Raw genomic sequence first — 27,438 nt, 5'->3', positions numbered from 1 at the left:
AATCCAGTAACCACAAACCATTGTGATTGGTCCAACCTTATCAGCGCTGAGAAAATGAACAGCTTGCACATGATGACGATGTCTGCGTGCTGCTTCAGCAAAAGTCTAAGAGAAAATTTACGACTGTTTAAGGATATTACGAACCTCTGATTTGGAAATACACATTAAAAAGTTCAGAATTATTGTGTGCCTGAACTCTAAGCCCCGCCCATTTCCAGTACGAACCGACGCGCTGTAATGAATCAAATCAGTAGGGGTCGCTGTGGGGTTCTACAGCAGTATTTCATTCCTCATCCTCTCACTGACTCACACGCTGATGCTCAATGATGGCGGATAGTGCGAGTGAGAGCGACACTGACGGAGCCACCCCTCATTGCTCCTCATCCTCGTCCTCCTCCATCCTCATCTCTTCATTCCGTCTAGAGGAGTTGTCGAACCGCCTGGCCTCTTTACAGCAAGAGAACAAAGTGTTGAAGATCGAGCTCGAGACGTTTAAATTGAAATGTAAAGCTCTGCAGGAGGAGAATAGAGACTTGCGCAAAGCCAGTGTCACCATAGTGAGTCCTTCACAACTGCTTTTTACAAATAATACATATTTACCTGAATGCATATGGAAGCAAACACTAATCATAACGAGTTTAGTGTGGTTACTGAACTCATTTACAGTACGGTCAATTTACGTGTCACTATAGCTAATGTGCTAATGATTAGCTTTTATTGTCCCCTGTTTTCCGTTATGTCTTATTTTAAAAAATAATTTACTAAACAAGCACCCTTTAGTCCACATTTATTGACTGCTGAAGTTTTGGTTGTGTTTAGACTCTACGAAACTGTCAGTGAAATGTGAGTCTTAGCATAAGCTAGCAGTTAAGTTATTCTGGATGGTAATTAACGTTACTCTGGGAATGTCAGCCTCATTTTGATATATAACTAACTTCATTTAAATGAATATCTATATAAATAGTTAACAAAAGTAGTATAAAATACACGGTTCGTTGAAACTTGGTCTTATTTTTTTAAGTGACACTACAGTGACGTACAGTAGATGCTGTAAGCACGTAATGAGTCATCTGCCCTCTTGTTGATAATTTGACCATTAATATATAAAGTAGTACAGTTTAACCCTGTAGGCTAAAACCTGACTAAAGCTTATGAAATAAGTTACCTTTTTTTTTTTTTTTTTTTTTTTTTTAAATGGAACAGTTTATTTAATCCTTTTAGAGAAAATATGAAACAATCAAAAATGTTTTCATATGTGTTTTATGTTTGGTATCATATTTGATACATCAAGGCTTTTATGGCTCATCTACTATGATATAGTGAGAATAGGAAAGAAAGACCTCAATTTTATTCAGAGGCCCAAACTGAGCAAAAACTTGCAATTTGGTGCAGATGTTGCTATTTATATTGTCAAAAATAAATAAAACTTATGATAGCTTGTATTGTAAATTAACAAGATCTTTATAATAGTGTTGCGGGCTATTTAAAATGCTTATAAATATCAGTTGTTACTCTATATCTCCTATTAATATGTCTTATTGAGATTATTTTAAAATGCCTTTATTTTTTTTAATCAAAGCTTCTGTAGTTGTAATTGTGGGGGCGAAACATATAATGCAACACTGTGAAAATTATTTTATGGTGAAGTAAATACTACAGAAAAAACAAATGTGATTTTTACATGAAAAAGTTAGTTCAGGCAACAATTCAAGTCAATTAGTACTCAATTTAAGCATGTCGAAATTAAAGCGTAAATATCAGCATTATAAAATGAAGTAAAAATGATGGTGTTCCCATCACGCACTGGGCCTTGAATAATTAATTAGGTTGATAATTAATTAGGTTTTTTTTTGTTTTGTTTTTTTGTTTTGTTTTTTTTACTGTTTTCCAGCTGTTTTTACACTGTTTTATAATTGCTTTTGTGGTTATGTTTAGTAACTTGCCATTTTATGACATTTGGAGTTCATTTTCTGCTCAAAATGCCACATTCACACTCAAATGAGCCATCGAATGTTACCGTCATTGTGTATTGTGTACCAAGTATTGAGGTCTCTGTGTTCAAATGCCACATTACTTCTATTATGTAGATGTTTCTAAGTAAAGCATACACTTTAAAAGCATGGTTTAATTCAGTGTTATATTGTTTGAGTAAAATGTATTGCAAAAGAAACTTCAACTAAGTAGAAATTACTCAACCTTTTACTGGCCAAGTTAAAATTACTTATTATATCTTTGTTAATTTTACTTAACTTAGATAAGTAGAGTTACTTAATTCCATATTTGAAATTCACTTAAATATGTGTGCAAAAGAAAAATTAATTAAATTTTACTTATTGTTTTTTACAGTGAATGTAATGCGATGATGATTGATAGATGTACAAAAAAACGTTGCTCAAAAGCCTGATGTATCATATTTGATACTCACGTTTTAACATGATTTTTCTATTTTAAAAAAAAGGATGGATAATCAAGTAAAACGTAGGTTGCTTCAGTAAATATTCATCTTGAAATGTAACCAACAACAATATAAAAGTTATTCTTATGCTTGAATTATAAAACTTCACAGCAAAAAAACATGTACCATGAGCTGAAGGTGGATAATTTTTAGAAACTTTATTTGTTAAATATTATAAACTATCAATCAGATGATGTAGTAGATTGTGTACAAGTCTTTTCTGCAATGTTTTGATCATACATAGTTCTGTCATGAAACTCTAGATGGCGCAGGCTGATGGGTCTTACTGCAAGCTGATTATAATTACAGCGTTAACTGCTTGGCACAAGCTGATTGGTCCCTGTCACATCTGCAGCCAATGAGCTTGTTGCTTACACATTTAAATGGCTGGTTACATTCACTATAGCAGGTTGCAGCGTACTTCAGAGTTCCTCTAAAACCCTCCACCTTCCCCAGCTCCACCTGTATAGATCTGCTATGGGTTATTGATATATGCTATTTGTGCAGCAGCAGTATGTCTTATTCGCAGGATTGTATCGGCGTATATATTGGCAGCTGCAAGTTCTTGTCCCGCCAAGACCAAATACATTAACATTGTCATATCCATTACCATGCTAACAATCTTCAGAGAGTTGTCATGATAGAAATGTTGATATTTTAAATTTGCATATTAAATATGATAATGTAGGCTTTATAGGGTTAAACATAAATCTAGCATGTAGTATGCTGAGAACGTAATGTAACCATCACATCTGAATGATGGATTGATTAACCTGTGAGCATGAAATATTGATGATATACTGGTACGACAGTACTGTAAAACACAATACAGTCTGTCATCAGTTTGTTTTGGTTCCTAGTTAATATTTGATAATCATCTGACAGTTGTTCTTGTGTGTTGTGATCATATGTTTATGTGTACACTTAAAAGTGAGAAAGCGGTTGGTCTCTGATTGGGCGGCTTTATCAGGTTTATTTCATCCTTATTTTATGTACATAGACTCCATCCTCATGTACTTCCCATTCTCTCAGGGTTACGGTCTGCAGATGACTGCATAGTTACACCTACTGTATATGTAGAAATAAATTTTCTGTTAGACTTTCAGTTCCTTATATGTAACTCGCGTGGGTTTTTGGAGCGCGTTGCAAATTGGTCTCTTTTGTCAGATGAACTTGGCTTGTCGCTCTAAATTATAACCAAACCATTGTACAGAAAATGCTTTTGATTTATCTTCATTCATGATGTTGTCTGTTTTCCTGCCCAGCTTTTACTGCCTCCTGTGTTTCTCTAAATCATTGCAGCTGCAGTTAGAAACAAACTTCAGTGTTTTAGGTCTTTTTAGGTCTAGGTCAGCATGTTCCAGCACCATATGACTCTCATCTCAAGTGTCACACATTTAAGCAATTCTTCATAACATACAGAGAATTTATAAGACTCTAATGGCCAAATTTAATAACAACTTGCACCAGCACAAACCCTCTTTTGGAATTAAAAAAAAAAAAAAAAACTACTGTCAGGATTTTTTTTTAAGGGCGTGGACACCATTTTTTTAATTGCAATTTTTTTGTATAAGCATTTGTAGAAGTTTCCCTGTCAGATGCAAAAATGACTGTAAGAGAAACCACTGAGAACAGAAAGAGCATGTGTTAGAAGAGAATGTTCTCCACTTGTTCATTTATTTGGAATTTTAATTTGCTGCATCTGTCGTTAAATTACCCTCACCCAATTACCATCAGCTCTGATCGTTTGCAACTCTACGCTAATTTGCCCTGCTCTTGGTAGATTGTCATTAGAAATAGGCTGCTGTCTTTTTATTCTTTAATTTGTGCATTGTCAGTTCATCAGCCACAGAACTTTACACTCCCATCTGCACATTTATGGGATTGTGGTCTTACACTAATTTGCCCTGTTTAGTAAATCTTTCCCTAAATGTTTTAAAAATAAACTTATTAACATGCAAATACTTAAACTTTTGATGTATGAAAACTATTAAAATGCTTTTCTGGTGACCATTCTTGAGCAAATTGTGCAACCTTGTCTGCACAATGTACAAATAGCAGAAAAACAATTCAAAATGGTCACCACGACATGATTAACAAAAAGCTTTTTACTGTTTTATTCAAAGTCAGCCTTTCATTATCAATTTTATGACCATTTAGTACCATTTTATATGCGTCGTATGCTTGCAAAATGAAGGAATGGGTTTGTAGCCAACATTGTGCAATACAAGGTTTAAGGCCAGATTTACTAACAGCTTGCGTCAGCGCAAACACTCTTTTTGGCTTTGGAAAACTACTGTCAGGATTTACTAAAGACATGCAGTGAAAAGGTGTGGGCACACTTATTTTTGCAGCTGACCTTATTGCATATGCATTTGTAGGAGTTTTCCTTTCAGATGCAAAATTTATGGGAGGAGAGTATTTAAATGAATCATGGAAGGCGATTTACTAAGGTTTGCGCTAGTCAATTTACTGGTATTTGCGCCTGTATTTACCACCCAAAAAAAGCACGTCTTAAACCAGATGCTAATTTGTGCTGCTCTTTGTAGACTGTGTTGGTCATTATGGAAATGATCCGGCTGCGTCTGGGTTCTTTAATTTGCGTGTCTTCAGTAGATCACGAGCAGAACTTTCCACTCACATCGGCACTTTTTTGGAATTGTGCTCTTACTCTAATTTGCCCTATTTAGTAAATCTGGCTCTTAGGCTGTGTCCACCAAAGCGTTTTTTCCAGCTGCTAGCGTACTTTTTCAATTGTTTTCAATGGGAACGCCTCATTTTTAAAACGCCAGGAGCATAACGAGGCACTGAGCGTCTTTTTCAAGCTCAAGCGCTGAGAGCTCGGCGTTTTTTACCGGTCGCCTCGAAAAACGCTGCGCTCATCACTGTCAATTTTTAGCCAGCTGTCCAATCGGAATGGAGGAGGGGCGGGACAAATACAACACTGACCAACTGTCACAACATTCTTGGTGTACAACAACATCAACAAGCAGAGAATGAAACAAAATTGATGAGAAATTAATATTGCTGGTCTCCAAACATGCATAGCAAGTATTCCACATTGTCAACATTTTTAGTCTGAAACAAATTACCTGCAAAATCAGTTATAAGTAACAGTGCCGTGGATATCGCTCTCAGGCGCTCACAGATAGGCGTTTTACGCAGAGCGCCTAGCGTTTTCAGCTGGCTAAAAACACTTTGGTGGACACACGGCCTTAGTGTTGTCACAATACTGGAATTTGTAACTTCAATACGATACCTTTTATGATACCAGTGTGTACCGTTTTTTTTAATTTTTTTTTTTTTATAAAAAGTAATTAAATAAGAACAAATAAATTGCAAATGATAACACAAATAAATACAATAGAATAAAGAGACAAATGAAATAAACATGGATACGTTTTTTCAGGTGGGTCTAACAGCAGTAACCTATTCAGGTAAGAAATACTACAGAAATTAAATAAAGTAATCAAATGTAAAAAAACACTGGATAGTCTTCATTGTAAATTAAATACAGCTTAATGCTTACAACTAAAGTTACTAAAGTTGTTCAGTCAAGAGCAAGGTCTTTTGTTCTTTGATTAACATGACAGACAGCAGCTGGTTTAGGCTGATGTCACTTTAAGAGCTTATATGCACAGATCCAAAATACTGTTACACATGCGTTTTCTTTCTTAACTATTTGCATTCCAAAACTGACTGTTTATGTGAGTACTCGCCAAGACGGACATTTTAAAATAATTTTGTGTGTATTTGATCATTTTTAAGCACTATAATCCATGAAAAAGAACTCAGTTTGGTACCCGCAAGCTGTTTGAGAGGCGGCTTTATGTGTGCGCCACTTACATAGATCAGTGTGAGCTCAAAACCTGGGAATAAGTCAAATTTAAATTCAGGCCCTGCAACACCACTATTCAACCGGAGCAAATAATACAAGTGAGTGAGAGGAGGCAGGTGTGTATCAGTTTGCCATTGGAGAGAAAAGGGAGAAAGAACTCGCAGTTGGTATCACTGTATCGATACTGCAGAAAAGGAGTATTGAAATCGCTTCAGATATTTCAGTATCGATATGTATTGATATTTTTGGCAACACTAATAAGGTTAATGAAACAACTATTACCATTTACTGATGTATTTTCAGTTGCTGTAGACTAACATTGTTGCGCTTTCTAAAACATCTTTTTTTTTAGCAAGCGAGAGCAGAACAAGAAGAAGAGTTCATCAGTAACACTCTGTTCAAGAAGATTCAGGCCCTTCAGAAAGAGAAAGAAACACTAGCAGTCAACTATGAGAAGGAAGAGGAGTTCCTCACCAATGAGCTCTCTCGAAAACTCATGCAAGTAAGTGCTCAGCTGTCTTTCGATTTGTGTCTGGGATTTGCTTTCTGTGGTCAGCACTGAAGAAATGGCCGCTAACATAGATTACATTTGACGCATTTACCATAGCATTGAGTGTTTCTCAAGAGCACATATTGCATAGCAAATGTAGTGCACTTGATAAGTAAAATAAGATGGTAAACTTTCCACCATAGCGTGCAGAGCTCGCCGATAAGTCACTGAGGAAATGTTGTTCAGAGTATGATTTATCGACAGCCTTGACCAAGCCTTTAGGGATCAATTAAACATACACACAACCTTGTTAATAGTGATAGATGGCTGTTTCTGAGCTCACCTACCTAGGAAATAACTTCCTCAAAAGGCCCTTTCCAGTTCCACCACACTCTTGAGGTTCATCCACCTTAGAGGTAGTGATTCATGCTCTTTTGGGGAACTGTTTCTGCACTGCCGTTTTTAAGGAACTTCTTATGGTTTAAGAGTCAAGGGAATTCTGTTTGTCCTCAATATCCTGTGGTACATGAGAAAAAGAGGCAGAGATAGAGTGGGGAAGAGAGAGCTGCAGAAAAGCATATTGTCACCTGTGTCTCTACATATTTCATCACAGATGGGTAAATGTTGAGTCATGGTTGCAGTTTGTTGGAAATGCAGCTGTAAGCACTCTGATTCAACAAATGTTCTCCTGAGCTAAGGCTGGAAATCAGAAAGTGTTTTTCATTAAAAGAAAATAAAAAAATACTGGAGCACAATGATTTTCATGACGTTTACTTCCGAAATGTATAATTACTGACTTTATACACTACTTTTGTAGCTGTTATATTATATCTAATATGCTGATTTGGTGCTCAAGAAACATTTCTTATTATCAATGTTGAAAACAGTTGATCTGCTTAATATTGTTTTGAGGAAACTGTGATAAATGTTTAAAGATTAATGAATAGAGAGTTCAAATGAACAGCAATTATATGGAATAGAAATCTTTTGTAACATTATAAATGTATTTACCATGACTTTTAATCAATTTAATGCATCTTTGCTGGAAAAAAAATAAATAAATAAATAAATATATATATATATATATATATAATCAGTACAGTCCAAAAGTTTGGAACCACTAAGATTTTTAATGTTTTTAAAAGAAGTTTCGTCTGCTCACCAAGGCTACATTTATTTAATTAAAAATACAGTAAAAAACAGTAATATTGTGAAATATTATTACAATTTAAAATAACTGTGTACTATTTAAATATATTTGACAAAGTAATTTATTCCTGTGATGCAAAGCTGAATTTTCAGCATCGTTACTCCAGTCTTCAGTGTCACATGATCCTTCAGAAATCATTCTGATATGCTGATTTGCTGCTCAATAAACATTTATGATTATTTTCAATGTTGAAAACAGTTGTGTACTTTTTTTTCAGGATTCCTTGATGAATAGAAAGTTCAAAAGAATAGCATTTATCTGAAATACAAAGCTTCTGTAGCATTATACACTACCGTTCAAAAGTTTGGGGTCAGTAAGAATTTTTATTTTTATTTTTTTGAAAAGAAATTAAAGAAATGAATACTTTTATTCAGCAAGGATGCATTAAATCAATCAAAAGTGGCAGTAAAGACATTTATAATGTTACAAAAGATTAGATTTCAGATAAACACTGTTCTTTTGAACTTTCTATTCATCAAATAATCCTGAAAAAAAATATTGTACACAAATATTTTGTACAATTGTACACATTAAATGTTTCTTGAGCAGCAGATCAGCATATTAGAATGATTTCTGAAGGATCATGTGACACTGAAGACTGGAGTAATGATGCTGAAAATTCAGCTTTGCCATCACAGGAATAAATTACTTTGTGAAATATATTGAAATAGTACACAGTTATTTTAAATTGTAATAATATTTCACAATATTACTGTTTTTTACTGTATTTTTAATTAAATAAATGTAGCCTTGGTGAGCAGACGAAACTTCTTTTAAAAACATTAAAAATCTTAGTGGTTCCAAACTTTTGGACTGTACTGTGTGTGTGTATATATATATATATATATATATATATATATATATATAATATATATATATATATATATATATATATATATATATATATGAGGCTTGAACAGCTTTACTCTGGCACACACTATTTTCATAGTTTTATCAAAGTCCATTTTCTCCATGTCTTGCTCAGTTACAACATGAGAAAGCTGAACTGGAGCAGCACTTAGAGCAGGAACAAGAGTTTCAAGTGAACAAACTGATGAAGAAGATCAAGAAGCTGGAGAACGACACAATCTCCAAACAGCTCACCTTAGAACAGGTAACTCCACTTAATTTTTTCCTCAGCATGCCTTTTCAAATTGTTGCATGTATTTGAACTTTTTGTCTTCTTTTAGCTCAGACGTGAGAAGATCGACTTGGAAAACACTTTAGAGCAAGAACAAGAGGCTCTTGTGAATCGGCTATGGAAACGCATGGACAAACTGGAAGCAGAAAAAAGGTCAGTGCTATTCTGTTGTCGGTAACACTGCCACGGCTCACCTCAGAAATCTAAACACTACCTTGTAACTGAGAACATAGTGAAGCCACTTTGAATATTTAAAGTGCCCTACATGCATTTGCTGAACACCTGCTTTTGTGTTTTTTAGGTTTATTGTGCATTTAATGTTATATCTGTAAGTTTTCTTTACTGACTTTAGTGGTTAGATTAAATGAAAGAGATTAGAGGTCTGTTTTGTTCCACCCCTGCAGGATTCTTCAGGAGAAGCTTGACCAGCCTGTTTCTGCTCCTCCGTCCCCGAGAGACATCTCCATGGAGATTGACTCACCTGAGAATATGATGCGACACATCAGATTCCTCAAGAGTGAGGTGGAGCGTCTGAAGAAGAACCTCCGCACTGCAGAACTACAGCGTAAGTTCCAGTACTGCATTAGATCTACTTTTTGTTCTTTGACAACATTAAATAAAAATTGAGCCTATTAAATGGCGTTCATCAGATTCGTTCTCTAATGAATATGCCAAAGCAAATGTTTGTCTTTTTTGTAAACTTTTTGTTTTTAAATCAATTTAAAGCTACACTATGTAACTTGTGTCCCTCTAGCGGTTAAAAAACAAAACTGCATGCATTTTGCAGAACATTGTTTTGGTTGTGCCTCGGCTCTGCGTGACTGTGTGGATGAATATGGTTCTTTCTCACAACTAAAAAATGAGAGCGAGATTATCCTACTGCTCATAAAGCATTTACTACTAGGCTTAAGAGATGTAACCGGTTTAGATGGAAAGGATCTCAAGCTGACTAGCTTGAAGACGTTACTGTAGCTATACCTATTAATAGACATGGTATTTCCTTAAATAAATTCCTGCACAGCGCTACAACCAACCATAATGAGACAACCCTTCACAGTAGATCATGCTTTACAATGAACTCTGTTAGAGAGATACATATGGCAATTTATCTGTTCAATAAAACGCCTTACTTGCCTGTTGAGTAATAAAAAACGCAATCTCTGCCAACAAATGCTTTTACAACTATACAAAACCTCAGTTCTTGCCATCTCTGAAAAGCGAAGCCAATGTTGATTCTCAAAAATCAAATCAATTTATTTATAAAGCACCTTAAAAAACAAGGTGTGTACCAAAGTGCTCTACAGTTTCAAAGGGATTCAATAAAACACAATAAAAATAGGGAAGAAATAATACAATATAAAAGATAGGGGGAAAGAGATAATATCATATAAACAAGAGAAAGATGATAATAATATAAACTTCTGATCCAACCTAATGGTCCTTACAAAGTAGCAAAGGCCTCATCAAACAAATATGTCTTAAGATGAGTTTTAATAATGTTTACAGAGGTAGATGATCTGATAGACATTGGTAAACCATTCCACAATTTTGGAGCAGCAACTGAAAAAGCGCAGTCTCCTTTACTTTTTAATCATGACTGAGGAATTTCAAGGAGCAGCTGATTTTGGGATCTCAGAGATCTCTGTGAGCAACTAAAATTTATAAGCTCAGAAAGGTGCCAGTCCCTGCAGAGCTTTAAAAGTATACAAAAGTACCTTGTACTTTATTCTAAAATAAACTGGTAGCCAGTGTAAAGAGGCCAGAATAGGGTATATATGATCCCTCTTTCTTGAGTTTGTCCGCAACCTTGCTGCCGCATTTTGAACTCTCTGAAGACATGACCGCGAAGACTGGCCTACACCCAGATACAAAGTATTGCAGTAATCAAGACATGAAGAAATAAAAGCATGAATTACTTTCTCCAGATCACTGAAAGATAAGACAGATTTGAGTTTAGCAGTATTTCGCAATTGAAAGAAACTATTCTTCACAACTGAATTAATTTGTTTGTCAAACTTTAACTCTGTGTAAAAGATAAAACTCATATTTTTTAACATGTTTTCAGATTGGATAACAGAGGACCTAGATTTGTTGTTAGATTATTTGCACAGCTACTAGGGCCAAATATAATCATTTCTTTCTTTTTCTTATTTAAGTGGAGAAAGTTATTATTCATCCAGCATTTTACATCTGGGTGTCATCAGCAGGGGTGTAAGAAAATATCGATAGTCAAGTCAAGTCAAGTCACCTTTATTTATATAGCGCTTTTTACAATGCAGATTGTGTCAAAGCAGCTTTACATTGATAACTGGTACATAGAATGAGAACTCATTTTTAGAATGAGTTTTTAGAATGAGTAAGTTCTGAACATGTAAAATGGCATTGTGTATTTTTTCTTAGAACTGAATATTGTGTTTTTATAGTAGAAAGGTCCATCCAGGGACGGGAGTTGAAAATTAGCACTTGCTATAAACTCTATGTGCATCACATCGGCTGCAAACTTTGTTCTGTAACTATGTTTGACTGCATTGTCCCTGTCAAATAAACAAATAAAAAAAAAAAATAAAAAAAAAAAAATAATAATTTGGCTGCACAGCAGCTCTTAAATAATAGTGTCAATGCAGGCAGATCAGAAGCACTGTTGAATAAATGTCAAGAATACTATTGAATATCAAATGTCAAGTGTCCCCAACTAAGCAAGCCAAAGGCGACATCTAGCGGTTGGGTTATTAGTATCGATTCTCAAAAACACTGTATCGATATTTATTTACTTACTTGCATCCAAGATTCGTGGCTTTGTGTTCAGTTTAAACCACAGACTGTATAAAACCCAACCGCTAGATGTCAGCGTTATCTCAGAACGTAAACGTTTGTTAGCATTAACAAACCCAGCTAACAAGACGATAGAATTATTCCGCTCCCGCGGCATACAGAGCTGAAGTGTGGATTCATTTTGGCTTCAACTATAAAGAACCCACTCAGGAGATCGACAAGAGTCAGTTGTTTGCAAAATAGGCCATGTTATAATCCAAAACTCAGGAAACGCATTGAATCTGAGAGCTCACTTAATATCCCGATGCCATCCGCGCGGCTGAGAGAGGCGTTCGATAGATATATGTACTGCACGTTTTCCTCTCTGTAACAAAATAAACACACAAAAAATTGACATCGGTGACAGCAGAAAAAAAGCATCTGATCATAGCGATGTGGATATGTTTGCAACAGCTCTGCAGTTCAGCACTTCAGTGAAGGCACGTTTAACGTTATTTAAATAGCGCTTAAATAGCACAATAGACTGCTTTAAAGCAAGCACCTTTACAGTATTAAATATAAAACAGACATTCAGTTATGAAATGGACTATGCACTAGTTGTTAAATAGTTTAGAAATTGAAAACTGTTATACTGTGTGAGTCTTTAAAACACATACACCTAAAGAATCCTGCAGTCACTTTACTATTTTCCCTAAGATTGCACAAAATAATGATTAGTGATATAAATGCAAACGATACTGTATTGATTAAATAAAATAAAGTTGTAAGGTTTTATGCATATGGTTGTGTGTTCTTTATGACCGTTTTTTTTTTTTTAATTAGATCTTCTTTCTAAAAAAAACAAGAAATATTGCAATATATATCACAATATATTGTATCGTGATGCGTATCGTATCGCCAGATTTTGGCAATACACAGCCCTAGTCATCAGCATAAAAGTGATACAAAATGCTATATTTCTTAAAAATAGAACCAAGAGGAAGCATATTCAATGAAAATAACACTGGTCCCAAAATGGAACCTTGAGGGACCCCGCATGTGATAGAAGCTATTGATGAAGAAAAATTTCCAATTTTAACAGAAAAGGTTCTATTTTGAAGATAAGAGGCAAACCAGCTTAGAGCAGTTCCTTGGATGAACACGTACTGTCTTAAACGTTCAACAAAAATGAAATGATCGATCGTATCAAATGCTGAGATAAGATCTAGCAAAATTAAGGCAACACTGTTACCAGAGTCAGTCATTATTTACCCTAAGAAGAGTGGACTTTGTGCTATGACCTGATCTAAAACCAGATAGGAATTTATCAAAAACATCATTTTTAGTTAAAAGTGAAGTAAGCTGACTAAACTATTTTTTTCTAATATTTTAGATAAAAATGGTAGCTTAGATATTGGCCAAAAATTATTTGGATCTGTAGGATCTAAAGCCAAAGTTTAAGAAGAGGCTTGATGACCGCATGCTTAAGACTCTTAAGGAACGGAACCACTAGTCAGACTGCAATTTATAATTGAGAGAACACTTGGTAAAATTGATAAATTATTTAATTTATTACAAGTATTCTCAATTTATTACAAGCTCTGTTGCATTGTCTTTTTGCAAGCAGACTCTCCTCTGTTTTTTTTTTTTTTGTTTTTTTGTTTTTTAAACAGGTGATTTCCCCAGCGGTTTGAGATTTAGCATGCTCCATGTCAGCCTTTCTTGTTCGTTGTGAATGGCCACTCCCATATGCATCAGAGTAGCCAGAGCAACTTTTCTGTATTTACAGATATAAGTAGATATGCATGGGCGAGTGACGTATCTATGCAGTTTCCTGTGAAAACCATCCTGCTAGGTCTAAAATATAAACGCCTGTAACAGGCTTACCATAGTGAATCAGGGTAATACACCTTTTGGTATAAGGATTATGTATTGACTGAAATTCATTCGTTAACTTACATTTTAAACAAATAAAAGTAACATAGTTTACCTTTTAATAAATTGTGCTGCCTCAGAAACATTGTTCATTTTCACCTTTTCTTCAAAAGTCAGTTTTCTTTTTAAAGAGAGTAATACTTTTATTCAGCAAGGACACACTAAATAGATCAAAAGTGACAGGAAATACATTTATGAGGTTACAAAAGATTTCTAGTACAAATAAATGCTGTTCTTAGCAACCTTCTATTCATCAAAGAATCCTGAAAATATTGTGTAAACAATGATATTTTTTCAGCACAATTGACTTTTTCAGCAAATCAGCATTTTATAATTATTTCTGAATGATCATGTGACTGAAGACTGGAGTAAAGGTGCGGTCACACTGCACTTTTCGTTCCATTGACTTCCATTCAAACGCATGCGAATGCGAGGTCGTGTGAAAAAATTTCGCATTTCGTTGCATTCCAAAGTTTAAGTTTGGTGTACTCTGACCTGCGAATTCGCATCACGCGAAGATGTGCGACCAGTAGAAGATCGATTAGTCACGGCGTGACCTCTTGGCTGAAATAAAAGAATGATATTTTTGCAGTAAAGTCGAGTAGGTTCTATATTTTACATTTTGAATGTATTACTTTAAGTTATATGTTGAATTCATGTTTATAAAAAAGACGCTGTAGACCGTGACGTCATATCACGACCGTTACAGCATCCGAAGAAATTCCACACGTTCAAAGTCTAGTGTGACCACGGATTAATGATGCTGAAAATTCAGCTTTCTCATCACAGGAATAAATTTAATTTAAAAATATTAAAATAGAAAGCAGTTATTATAAATTGTAATATTTCACAACATTACTGTTTTTACTGAATTTTTGCAAATGAATGCAGCCTTGGTGGGCATAGGATATTCTTTCAAAAATATGTCCAGTAAACTTGACACTCAGCCTCCACATCCCAATTAAAAAGCCTCCTCAAATCCTGTTTTCACCATTGTAGCCTGGTGATTTTTTTTTTTTTTTTCATACCATTCCTGTTCATGGCAACTAGATGGCAGTGTGTGCATTAACAACAAATACACATTACACTGATGAAATACTCTGTATGGCCCTGTCCTCGAAGGGCACGCTTGATGAGAACTTGAGGTCTCATGCTTTTTGTGTGTGTTTGTGAAGTCTGTGAGAGCAAAGGCTGTCTCACTTTATTTTTATGGATCATAAAATCCTAGTCTTCTACCCAACAGTCCTCAGCTGTATGTCTGTAAGAGCTGAGGTGTCACAAGTTATGTTGATATGTTATCACAAAACATTTTCACAGTTTCAGAAAAAATAGATAACGCTACCTTGATGACATTTATATGTACGTGTACATGATTAATAAATGTCAGACTGTTGTAAAGTAAGAACAAATGTTCAAGTGACAGTTCCATCAGCTGGTCTAAAACTTTCTCACACGGTCACATGCTTTTTGTCATGTTGTTCTCATTTGATTTTCTCATGGTTGTGCATGTGAACCAATGCACTGTTACCATATGACTTTACCATAAAGATAAGCTCAACTCATTGCTGTGTTTGTGTTTACAGATACAGAGAAAAGGGCTCAGTACATAGAAGAAGAGCGCCACATGCGGGAGGAGAATATCCGCCTGCAGCGGAAGCTCCAGAGGGAGGTGGAACGAAGGGAGGCGCTTTGCCGGCAGCTCTCTGAGAGTGAGTCCAGCCTGGAGATGGACGATGAGAGGTACCCGCAGCCCAAACATCACATGTGACGCTATGGGTGTGCGATATGTATCATCTACAAAAATATTGTAAAGGTTGTTTTAAGGAAACATACAACCACAATCAAACTGACGTAAACTAGTACTAGACAAAGACCAGACAGAAACATAAGGCTTAAATACATGGCAAACAGAGGACTGTCAGTTGCGGTCCTTTCTCCTCTGTCTCAACATACTGTGTAGTACAAAGCGACATACGTTCACATCACGTTAACACAGCGGTACAGGACACACCTGAAATGAGGACTCTAATCAAATCAGTAATCCATGGATGTAAACAGGAAGAGAAAGGAGAACTGAACTAAATAATTAGGAGATAACTGACACTTAGGGTATGTTTACACGACAACGATATGCTTAAAACAGAGAAAATGTTCCTTTGAGTTTTCTGCGTACAGACGACACCATTGTCAAAACTATCCTCATTCATACAAATCCGTGAAAATGACAAAAAACGCTGTATTCTGCTGGCAGGCCATTAGATGGCGACAAAACACTATAGACTGTGCGTGTAATGCCCATGTGTATGATGTCATCGTTTTCACAGGTTTGCGTTTTTGTTTACTCAGAGCCCATTTTCAAAAATTTGCACTTTGAAACCCGTTTTCAAAAGTTTGCTTTTTCAGACCACCAAAACGCTGTTGTGTAAATGAATGGCCAAAACGCATAAAGTTTTTCATTTTTAGTTGAAAACGGCCTCTCAGATATAAACTGAACAGAAAAACAGACCTGTCCTGACAAAAAGCTCTGAAGAGCAGATTTTATCTTCTGCAGGTGCAAGACATTTAGGCTATATTTGATGTTACGCCGCCAGTAAAAGTGAAACTAAATTACCAGCTTGTGTGAAATGTGCAAATACAAATAACCACTCTAATAACAAGCACAAACTGTTAAAAAGAATTTGATATGCAAGTAAAAAAGGAATCTGTCCTACAGCTTTTTCTACTTTACCACAGTAAAGGATGCGAATATAGTAGAGCTAATTAAAAGTGAACAAAAAAAAGAAATAGGGCTGGACAGTTAATTGCATTTGAGACAATATCACAACATGATAAAACGTCATTTTTTTTTTTTAAAACTACTTAGGCGGCAAATTACACTCTGGTCAGGTGACGTGAGAGTAAAGCAGTCTGCAGAGGGAGTATCAACATGGCATGCTACACATAGCTATAGGCCTGGCCTACAGGAAAGAACAGTTTGTTTAATCAATCTAATATTGTGTTGGTCATACTATACAATAGGGGTGGGAGAAGAGATTTTCTCTCCAACGATTCTGGATTGATTCTGAGAATTTCAGAACAGGTTCTGAGCTTTAGTTTTTAACCACAGATGCGCAATGATGCTGCTTGTGTTTTAGAAACACCCATATTCTGCTTGCATCCAATTCACACACTCGAACCTTCCATAAAACAATCTTTCATAAAGTTTGGAAAGGTTGAAGTGAATTACAAGGACATTTGTGGGCTTCATTGCACAGATCATGTGCTGTGAGAAACATGCGTTTTGCTTGATGTTATGCTTTGCAGTGTGCGGTCTCACCCGCTGGCACTTTCCTTACAAATGCTCTATGAAGGCATATGAAACTCACTGACAGAAGGCTGCTTTCAATTTCAAGTGCTGACTTGCGCTTTATGAAGAGTGCTCGTGCATGTGGCTGTGTGCGATTCGGTGTCGAAATTAATGTATCACAGTCAGTTATGTCCTAAGGGATTAAACAGACAGAACAAACCACATCTTATATTTCAAAAGAGATCTGCATTAGTTTGAATTCAGCTTATTAGATCTCCTGCTGTCTATGATGTCATTAGTAATAATCAAACAAGAGTAAAGATGAGAAAGAGAAATCAGTCACAGCTCATGAATGGGGAATGTTCAAATACTCTTAAATACTGAAAGGACTCTGTTTATTGCTTGTAATATGTTTTTTTTTTTTGTTCCTCTTTATTATTTACTTAGCTTTTATGTTTTATTTTAGTTATTATATTAGTTTATATATTTAAAATTCTTAACATGCGATTGTTTTAATTAAATTTTTCAATGTGTAATTATATTAAAAAGTACTTATAATCACAATATTGGTAAAAAAAATAAATTAAATAAAATCGCAATTAGATTATTTTCCAAAATTGTTCAGCCCTAGAAAGAAAGGTTTATAGTCACCTGCGAAAACGGGTGAGATGTGAGTGAAGATTTGGGAAAAGAAACGAGATTCCAGTGGAATAACGCATGGAGTATTGTTAAATTCATTGAGAGAAAAAAAAACAAAAAAAAAAAACGGATGACCAGAATAAAGCAGAATACAAAGCCAACAAATGGCTTAAATTTATGCCAAATTAATCCAAATATTTTCATGATTGTGATGTAACATTTAATTACTAACCTATTATTTCTTTTGTAAACAAAGTTTTGTGCTTCACTCATGTCGTTATATTCACTTAAAACAGCATTCACATACAAAAAGTGTTTACAATGTGTTTGGCGGTTGTCAAGATGACCGGCACAGCCCTATTTGAGAGTCATCTGTCACAGAAAAACGCACACAAAAACAAACTCATCAAAATATTTTCTAATTACCGTAATCAACAGAAAATATTGAGAGGTCATTTTTTGCCAATATTGCACATACCCTTATGTAACACATACTGCCTCACTTGTTTTACCAGTTAATTTCACTCCATGAACATTTTAACCTCCACCTATTGTTATGCAGGTACTTCAATGAGATGTCCGCTCAAGGCCTGCGTCCCCGTACCGTATCCAGTCCCATTCCCTACAGCCCGTCTTCCAGCAGACCCATTTCCCCAGGTACATCGTGTTTACTTAAAAACATGTACTTTATGCAACTTTCGTAATTCATCGAGATCATTGTAATCTGCTATTGAAAGTTGTCTTTGAATATGTATATCACATAGTTTCTATTGTGGTATATATTTTTTTTTAATAATAATAAAAAGAGTACATCTGTTTTCCTTTTCCTTACACAAAGATAATGAGAGAATTAAACTATTTTCTGGTTCTGGTTATTAGTTTGTTCATTCCAAAACACACAGTTTTTAATTTCTTCATAAACTGATTCTGACTTTTGTATGATTGTAGTCAGATTCAGTCCACACCTGTCCTTCAGGAGCAGGTCTGGCCAACATTCCTTGTCAGAACAGAACATTCAGATACTCAAGAACAAGGCAGATACTCAACCACAAATCCACAAGCAAATAGTTCTGAGAAGTTTGCTCTTTTATCACAAAGTGTACTGCACATTAGGGGTGTTACCATCACAAAGATTGTTCTATACGATAGGCAGCTAAATTTATTTGCCTGAAATCAAAGCATGTATCCTTCATGGATAAGCCAATTTGAAATGCATTGCATTGAGTTCACTGAAGATTTTCAGAGAGACTGAAAGGGAAATCATTCATCATTGTTATCTCATGTCATTCCAAACCTGTATGACTTCCTTTCTTCTGTGGAACACAAAAGGTGAATTTTTGAATGATACCTGGCTGAACTTTTCAACATAATGAAAGTTACATAATAAGTTATTGAGGGTTGGGTCTGTCGAGCTAGCCTGGTAATACCAGACTCTGCTACTTCACTTTGCTTCGTAGACAGAGTCTGGAATGGCATAATAGAGAAGTGTTTTCTCTCTCGCTAGGGGACGCTTGTCTGAAGTTTAAAATCATTGGTTACCCGTAAGCCAATCAGATACGTTTAGTTATGACGTATGTTATCCGCCTGTACAGCCGCATCGAAGCACAGACATCATGCATCGAACTCAAATCTATGATTGAACTTCCACTGTAAACCTGTTGTAAACACATGATGATGTGAGCGAAATACCGGAGTGAACATGGCTGTAAACGACTTTTGCAGATTATGCGAAGTTAATGCATCCCGAAGTTTGCATCCCGTGTCTCGTTTCCCATTTCCGCGGTCGTTTCGGTTTTCGATTTCTCTAACCTACAATGTAAAACTCGGCGCTTAGCATCTACGTCACGGCTCTCAGCCCGCCCTCTGTTCGTTGATTGGCCCGGCTGTTTCCAGACCGGTGGCAAACACAAAGCTCTGACGCTGTATCAGACTGAGTACAGAAGCGAAATGAAATTGAGCGGAAGTAGGAAGTCTGACGTAGTCAGGCTACTGTCGAGCACTAAACGTACAAAAAAAACATTGTTAAAGTATGGTAAAAGTACAAACCCAATTCCAAAAAAGTTGGGACACTGTACAAATTGTGAATAAAAACAGAATGCAATAATGTGGAAGTTTCAAATTTCAATATTTTATTCAGAATACAACATAGATGACATATCAAATGTTTAAACTGAAAAATGTATCATTTTAAGGGAAAAATAAGTTGATTTTAAATTTCATGGCATCAACACATCTCAAAAAAGTTGGGACAAGGCCATGTTTACCACTGTGTAGGCATCCCCTCTTCTTTTTATAACAGTCTGCAAACGTCTGGGGACTGAGGAGACAAGTTGCTCAAGTTTAGGAACAGGAATGTTGTCCCATTCTTGTCTAATACAGGCTTCTAGTTGCTCAACTGTCTTAGGTCTTCTTTGTTGCATCTTCCTCTTTATGATGCACCAAATGTTTTCTATGGGTGAAAGATCTGGACTGCAGGCTGGCCATTTCAGTACCCGGATCCTCCTCCTATGCAGTCCATGATGTTGGATTTGATGCAGTATGTGGTCTGACATTGTCATGTTGGAAAATGCAAGGTCTTCCCTGAAAGAGACGACGTCTGGATGGGAGCATATGTTGTTCTAGAACTTGGATATACCTTTCAGCATTGATGGTGCCTTTCCAGATGTGTAAGCTTGCCCATGCCACACACACTCATGCAACCCCATACCATTAGAGATGCAGGCTTCTGAACTGAGCGCTGATAACAACTTGGGTTGTCCTTGTCCTCTTTAGTCCGGATGACATGGCGTCCCAGTTTTCCAAAAAGAACTTCAAATTTTGATTCATCTGACCACAGAACAGTTTTCCACTTTGCCATAGTCCATTTTAAATGAGCCTTGGCCCAGAGAAAACGCCTGCGCTTCTGGATCATGTTTAGATATGGCTTCTTTTTTGACCTATATAGAGTTTTAGCTGGCAACGGCGAATGGCACGGTGGACTTGTGTTCACCGACAATGTTTGCTGGAAGTATTCCTGAGCCCATGTTGTGATTTCCATTACAGTAGCATTCCTGTATGTGATGCAGTGCCCGTCTAAGGGCCTGAAGATCACTGGCATCCAGTATGGTTTTCCAGCCTTGACCCTTACAGACAGAGATTGTTCCAGATTCTCTGAATCTTTGGATGATATTATGCACTGTAGATGATGATAACTTCAAACTCTTTGCAATTTTTCTCTGAGAAACTCCTTTCTGATATTGCTCCACTATTTTTCGCCACAGCATTGGGGGAATTGGTGATCCTCTGCCCATCTTGACTTCTGAGAGACACTGCCACTCTGAGGCTCTTTTTATACCCAATCATGTTGCCAATTGACCTAATAAGTTGCAAATTGGTCCTCCAGCTGTTCCTTATATGTACATTTAACTTTTCCGGTCCTCTTATTGCTACCTGTCCCAACTTTTTTGGAATGTGTAGCTCTCATGAAATCCAAAATGAGCCAATATTTGGCATGACATTTCAAAATGTCTCACTTTCAACATTTGATATGTTATCTATTTTCTATTGTGAATAAAATACAAGTTAATGAGATTTGTAATTATTGCATTCCTTTTTTTTATTCACAATTTGTACAGTGTCCCAACTTTTTTGGAATCGGGTTTGTACTTTGTGTAACTGTGAAAGATTTTGGTCTGTTCCTGTTGTTTTGTTTTGTTTTTTGCTTTGTTTTGTTTTGTTTTGTTGTGTTGTGTTGTGTTTTTTGTTTTGTGTTTTGTTTTGTTTTGTTTTGTTTTTTGTTTTGTTTTGTTTTGTTTTAGATCAGATCAGATCAGATCTGGCTAATTAAAATAGCAAAACTGGTCTAAATTATTTGTTCACTCATGTTCACTTTTAGTTAACTCGTCTCATGTCAAAAGACATTATGTCCCCATTATGTTTTTGTTTTGCAGGGTTGTCATATGCGGGTCACACAGTGGGCTTCACCCCACCAACTACACTGACCAGAGCTGGCATGTCCTACTACAACACACCCGGCCTGCATGTCCACGTAGGAGCCTCGCACGGCATTGCAGTGAGTTCCTTCTGCTCTGCACCATCATGGCTGTATGGGTTTTTTCCCCTTCCTATTAAGCCCAAAGTGTTTATGTGTCTGCTAGTGTCTTACATTTTCAATTTTGTCATCGGCATAGAAATCCCTCCTAAAATCTTTATTCCATTTCAAAATGATATGATCAAATGGTGTACACCAGATGTTGTTTAGGACATTCAGACTCTTTCATTTCCCCTTTCTCTTAAACATATCATGTTAGACTGCTCTGCTTTTAATTCAAGTAAAAGCATTACTGTTTAAGATTAATAAAACATTTAACATTGTTAAATTTACAGTGCATTCATTTATTCATTCACCTATTTAAAAAGACTGAAATAAGAGCATCAACATAAACAATTATCCTTTTTATCAGTCAAATTCATTTAAAAATGTCAACAGATATGAAATATGATCAGTAAGAGAAAAACACTGTTAATGAGAATATGAGCACTGGATAGTAGGGAAATATATTTATTTTTTTATTCAGAATGCACAGTTGCAAAAGGAAATGTATTCATAGGAACATTTCAGCAGGTTCAAGATAATTTGTGTTAACGCAGAAAAAAAGCCATAAGACGAAGTAATAATCTGCATTCTCATGTATGTAGGTGGACCGAACACTGTTACCGGAAACTGCAGAGTTGTAATAAGTAGAACGTGGAAGTAGTTGTGCAAGTAATCCATAGCCTTAGCTGCTGACATGGCCCTTGACCTACCTACAGTATGTGCTTACTATTCACAAATGCAGCTTGATTTGTCGAAATTTGTAGCCTCTCTCTGGGCCATCACACTAAGGAAATAACTTTTTTTTAACATGTTTGGCACAATAATCTATAAAAACTTTGATATCAGCAAAATCAAATATTGGTCAACATTCAGATTTATTTTTTATATAGGAACATAAACTAATTTCAATACGTTTATCAATAGAGCTCCACAATTAATCATTAAAAGATTGCTATCTTGATTCAAATACCCATGCAATTTTATTCCTTAATGACAATGATATGGCTATTTCTACTAAACCTTTGACGAGTTCGAGCAAAGTGGAACATTCAAATCTCTGCATTAGTTTCAAAAAAGATTGGATCAGTTACAACCATTACACCAGTAGGGACTTAACTGTATTTGCCAATTGATTAATCGTTCATGAGATTCATTCAAAAACACAGTCGTCAAACAAGTGAAGTCTTTATGAGTGAGTCATTGAATCATTCATTCAGACCGATTTAAAAAAAGTAATTCAAATTAATTTAATATATATTTTAAATGGGCAGCAGCAATTAACATTTTGTCAGAAGCCTAGTAAATTATGTTATTTTGTTTAGTTGTCTTCAGAATCATGGGACAATTGTGAGCTACCATTTTTTAAATAAAAAATTGTGATTCACAATTTATTCAGTATCGTGCAAGCTCTAGTATTTTAAATTAGCAGTTGCCCTGTTTTGCTAATATTCCTTGTTGAATGTGTACCCCAGCCTGTTTTAAATAATAATAATAATAATAATAATAATAATAAAAAATCTGATCTATATGATTTATTTTTAAGATTGAATGGGTTTGTTTGGTGTGGACATAAGGTATTCATTTTATTTTCGCAGATCGTTAAAAAAAAATATTGACTTATATACCCTGTAATATACAAGTCACAGACCAGTTTATTCAGTACAGTTTCCATGTGGGCCTAGTCTTTACTTTGTCTTGTTGTAATGTCTTTATTATGTGTTAAAGATCATTTGGATTACATTTCAAAACCTAGCCTGTTCTTCCACTGTTCTAAGCCAAACCGACGTAACTGACTGTTTTGCTACATGACCTGCACACAAAATAGTGTGTCCACAGCCATGTGTCAAAAGGATCATGATGTTTTTATGTATTTTCATGCGTTTGAGGTTAACTTATAATGCACACACAAAACAATAAATTCTATTTGTCGAAAAATTAGCCATTTTTGGAGTTTTTCATTTTGATTTCCCTTTTCTTAAAAACTGTTTAAAAGCTCAAATGTGAAGTTTATCATTTTGTAAAACTATTTTTAATTTTTTTGAAAAATCTGCCTTTTTAACAGCTGTACATTTGTTTAAAATGTGGTTTTTAAGGTCATTTTATGCTTTGGATACCATAGATCTTTCTCTATCGGCCCATATGTTATTAATTTTATTTGTGCAGGTCTTTAAAAAGTTCTTAAAAAGCCTGAAGTTTGATTTTAAAAATCCTGCAGATGCCCTGCAATTCAGCACTCCAGTCAAGTCACATCATGCTTATTTGTATAGCACTTTATGCAATAGATTGCTTTAAAGGGTACATGACAAACAGGATGTTTGAAGGTGTTTACCAGCCTGAGCGAACTTTTTCAGAAATTTCTCTTTGGCATACTGTTTTGAACTCCAGAAACAAACTCCAAACAAACTTAATTTTGTCCTGATTTTGTTCAAAATGAAGTCACGCCAGTTTGTTTTTCGATTTTGCTTGAGCTATATAGGGCTGATGTGAATCTTCAGCTGCTCTAACATCCCATGACAAGTTAAACATCAAGTTAAACATGATTTAATGTAATCATTGTCCTTTCTCCACCCACAGAGACCCTCCCCAAGAAGAAGCAACAGTCCAGACAAATTCAAGCGGCCCACGCCTCCACCTTCCCCCAACACGCATGCTGGCGTGCATCCACCACCTCCCCCTCCACCCACCGGACACCCAACATCATCCCAGGCAGCTCAGCTGCAGCAACAGCAGTCCTTGCAGCCATAGATCAATGCGCCATCGCAGAGGACTCCAAACAGAGCCAAAGGCTTTCAAAAATCCTTATTTTCACTGTCTTGCACTGAAACCATAAATTTGTCTTGTGTTCATAATTTTGTGTTGAACATCTCTTCAGTGTATAGCACAGTTTTAGCAAGTACTTAGTGCTTTGACATCTGTTTATGTCAAGCGATCTATGGCCATAGCAATCTCTTAGAAATTGCTTGGTCATAGATAGACAAAAAATACTATTGAGGAAATGATGTGGTCTTATGTTTTTCATAGTTAATTATTTTGTTAAGACACTTTAAAAGTGTCAACCAGAGTAGAAAAGTAGGACATTCCAGAAAGGTAGGTTCAGTAGTCCAGATGGAATCGTGGTCAAAGCAGCGAATGGCCTTTTATTGATGAAACATTGGCCCAAATATTGCTTTTGAATTCTCAGTTAAATAATTCATAAAAAGGGTCTCAGAAAGTGATAAAAAAAAAAAAAAACATCCTGTTTTTACAGCAATATGCATTTGATAGTTGCTTCATAAACATATTTGGAAAGCAAGACCACAAAATATGTTAATCGTGCTGAAAATAATTAGCATTAGTGATGAATTTCACAAAGAAATGTCCAGGTAATATTTTCTCTCAAAATTGCATAAAGAAAATGAAACTTCTGAGGACCAAATATAGCCTTAAAATAGGCTTCATTTGCTTTATGCAAAATGTGTTTTATTGCATTTTTTTCTGACCTGAACAGTAATTGACTTTTAGCAGTGTTTGTGTGAGAACATTCTGCGGTAGATGACTTGGTGTTTTGTGGCTGCTGCAGATGTAATGCGTTGTTGGCATCAGCCAGACTTTAATCATCCTGATAGTTTCTAAAAGCTTTTTTATATTTCAGCAAGACACTTGAAACATGAAATGATTAGATTAGAAAAGACTAGTGTGTGTGTTTGTGTAGAGTTTGTCTTGTTTCTTTTTTCGAACACACCTCAACTCTTTTCTGCTAAACAGTGTCTGGTACCACTGTGATATTTGTTTTCTTACTTCAAAATATACCGAGTATAAAATTGAATTTGGAAGTGAATTAAAGCATGTGTAAATAGACTTTTTGTAAAATTCCCTTTTGAGAAGTGTTTCATGCAGATTTACTGAAGGTCAAACCAATGATTCATTGCCTGGTACTAACCTGGGGTGCTTTTCCCAAAGCCAACTAAGTTCCGTCGTTACCGACAGCGTTCAACAGAACTTGTGACCATAGCTGGCTAACGATGCTTTTGGGAAACGCACTCTTGTTTGGTTGTAGTTAAAGGGTTAGTTCACCCGAAAATAGAAATTCTGTCATTAATTACTCACCCTCATGTCGTTCCAAACCCGTAAGCTCACAGATTTCATCAAAAATATCTTAATTTGTGTTCTGAAGATGAACAAAGGTCTTACGGGTGTGGAACAACATGAGGGTGAGTGATTAATGACAGAATTTTCATTTGTGAACTAACCCTTTAAGTTAGTGGCCAGGTGAATGCTGAAAGTGCACAACCTCCCACAAAAACACGACTGTGTTCACTGCAGCATGACGTTAGCGCTTTTCACCTTTAAAACGGGGTGTGTCTGTAAAGTTTGTCTTTCATTCATTCTTTTCATTTGTTTTTTTTTGAGAGCACAATTCATTTTTTGAGCAGGAGAACCAGGAACATATTTAATGTTTCTCTTTTGTTTACCTTTTTTTTTTTTTTTTTTTTTTCTCCATACTGTTGTCACTGTAAATATTTATCTTTGTATAGAAAAAGAACACTTTGTTCATTTGACTTCAGTTTTACCAGTGTTTGTCTTGTTTGTTTGTTTGTTTTGTCATTTCCAGCCCCACCTACCTTTTATTTTAAGACTGTTGACGAATGAATGTAACGTTTGCTCATTTTACTGCTATCATTAACAGACAGGACACCTTTGAGCCTTAACTCACTGTGGTATTGCTCTAGCTTATCCCCACATCAAACTATTAATGCCTTAATATGTGGCTCACTGATTTGTTTGTCACAACAGATACTAATTCTGGTTTGCATTGCATCATTTGTAAAGTAAAAACTTGCTACATTATGTAATGGTTATTTTGGTTATTAAAACGACGATGATGATTATAACTGAAGATGTCAAATTCCTACAACTATTATTTGCAGGATAATTTCTTTACTGTGTGAAGCTATATCACCTTTAAGTCAGTTTGGATAAAAGCATTTGCTAAATGCCTTAAATATAAATGCTTTTGACATTGTTCCGCTGGTTGAATTGCGTTGCAAAATTGACACCTCTTCACTGTGTTGGTTGTCAACAGATATTGTTACACATCACACATTTTTTCCTAGTAAATGTTTCAGCCTAATCTGCAGGTCTTAAAACATCTTCAAGAAGAGGTAGTGTTTTCTTAAAGGTATTTGAGATATTTTGAGGGAGTACTGTGAGGAAACCTTTCTGGCAGCTTTTGGTCTTGTGATTATCTTTTTTTTTCTTTTCCCACAAGCTGTTGCACTGGGCTTTATCTTTGCAGTGCATTCCCTCTGTACAAAAGACCTTGGTCTGATACTGTGAGAAATTTAGCACGAGTGTCAGTCCCATTGGCAGAATCTCAAGAGCCTGATTTCATAAAGATGGATGATTCAAAATGTGCATTTTAAAGTTTATATTTATGTATGTGATCTCAAAATGGATAGTAAAGAGCTGGAAACTGCATGAGAATAGCTTGATCTCTTGAACTCTGCAACAATACTGTTTGCACTTGCACTGCACCAACTTAACTTTGCATTTTGCAAGACATTGCATCGCCTTAAATGCATTTTCCTAACTATATGAAAAATGTACTTGTGTCACAATAATTATTATATTACCTAAAT

General features: G+C 35.6%; 1 protein-coding gene across 1 annotated transcript; it reads left to right on the top strand.

Annotated features, from left to right (window-relative positions):
• The first annotated feature begins 276 nt into the window (after positions 1–276).
• ccdc6b (coiled-coil domain containing 6b) lies at positions 277–25,653 on the top strand. The gene is made up of 9 exons (XM_048170063.1): positions 277–557; positions 6,646–6,795; positions 8,979–9,107; positions 9,184–9,287; positions 9,539–9,699; positions 15,404–15,560; positions 18,308–18,402; positions 21,675–21,796; positions 24,395–25,653. The coding sequence occupies exons 1-9, from the start codon at positions 324–326 to the stop codon at positions 24,563–24,565; spliced, it is 1,323 nt and encodes a 440-aa protein (XP_048026020.1). The 5' UTR covers positions 277–323; the 3' UTR covers positions 24,566–25,653.
• The last annotated feature ends 1,785 nt before the right edge of the window (positions 25,654–27,438 follow it).

This window comes from Megalobrama amblycephala, linkage group LG20 (genome assembly GCF_018812025.1).
Source record: "Megalobrama amblycephala isolate DHTTF-2021 linkage group LG20, ASM1881202v1, whole genome shotgun sequence".
NCBI classification, from domain to species: domain Eukaryota; kingdom Metazoa; phylum Chordata; class Actinopteri; order Cypriniformes; family Xenocyprididae; genus Megalobrama; species Megalobrama amblycephala.
Note: the sequence above shows the minus strand (reverse complement) of the source record. Positions and strands in the feature narration are given on the sequence as shown.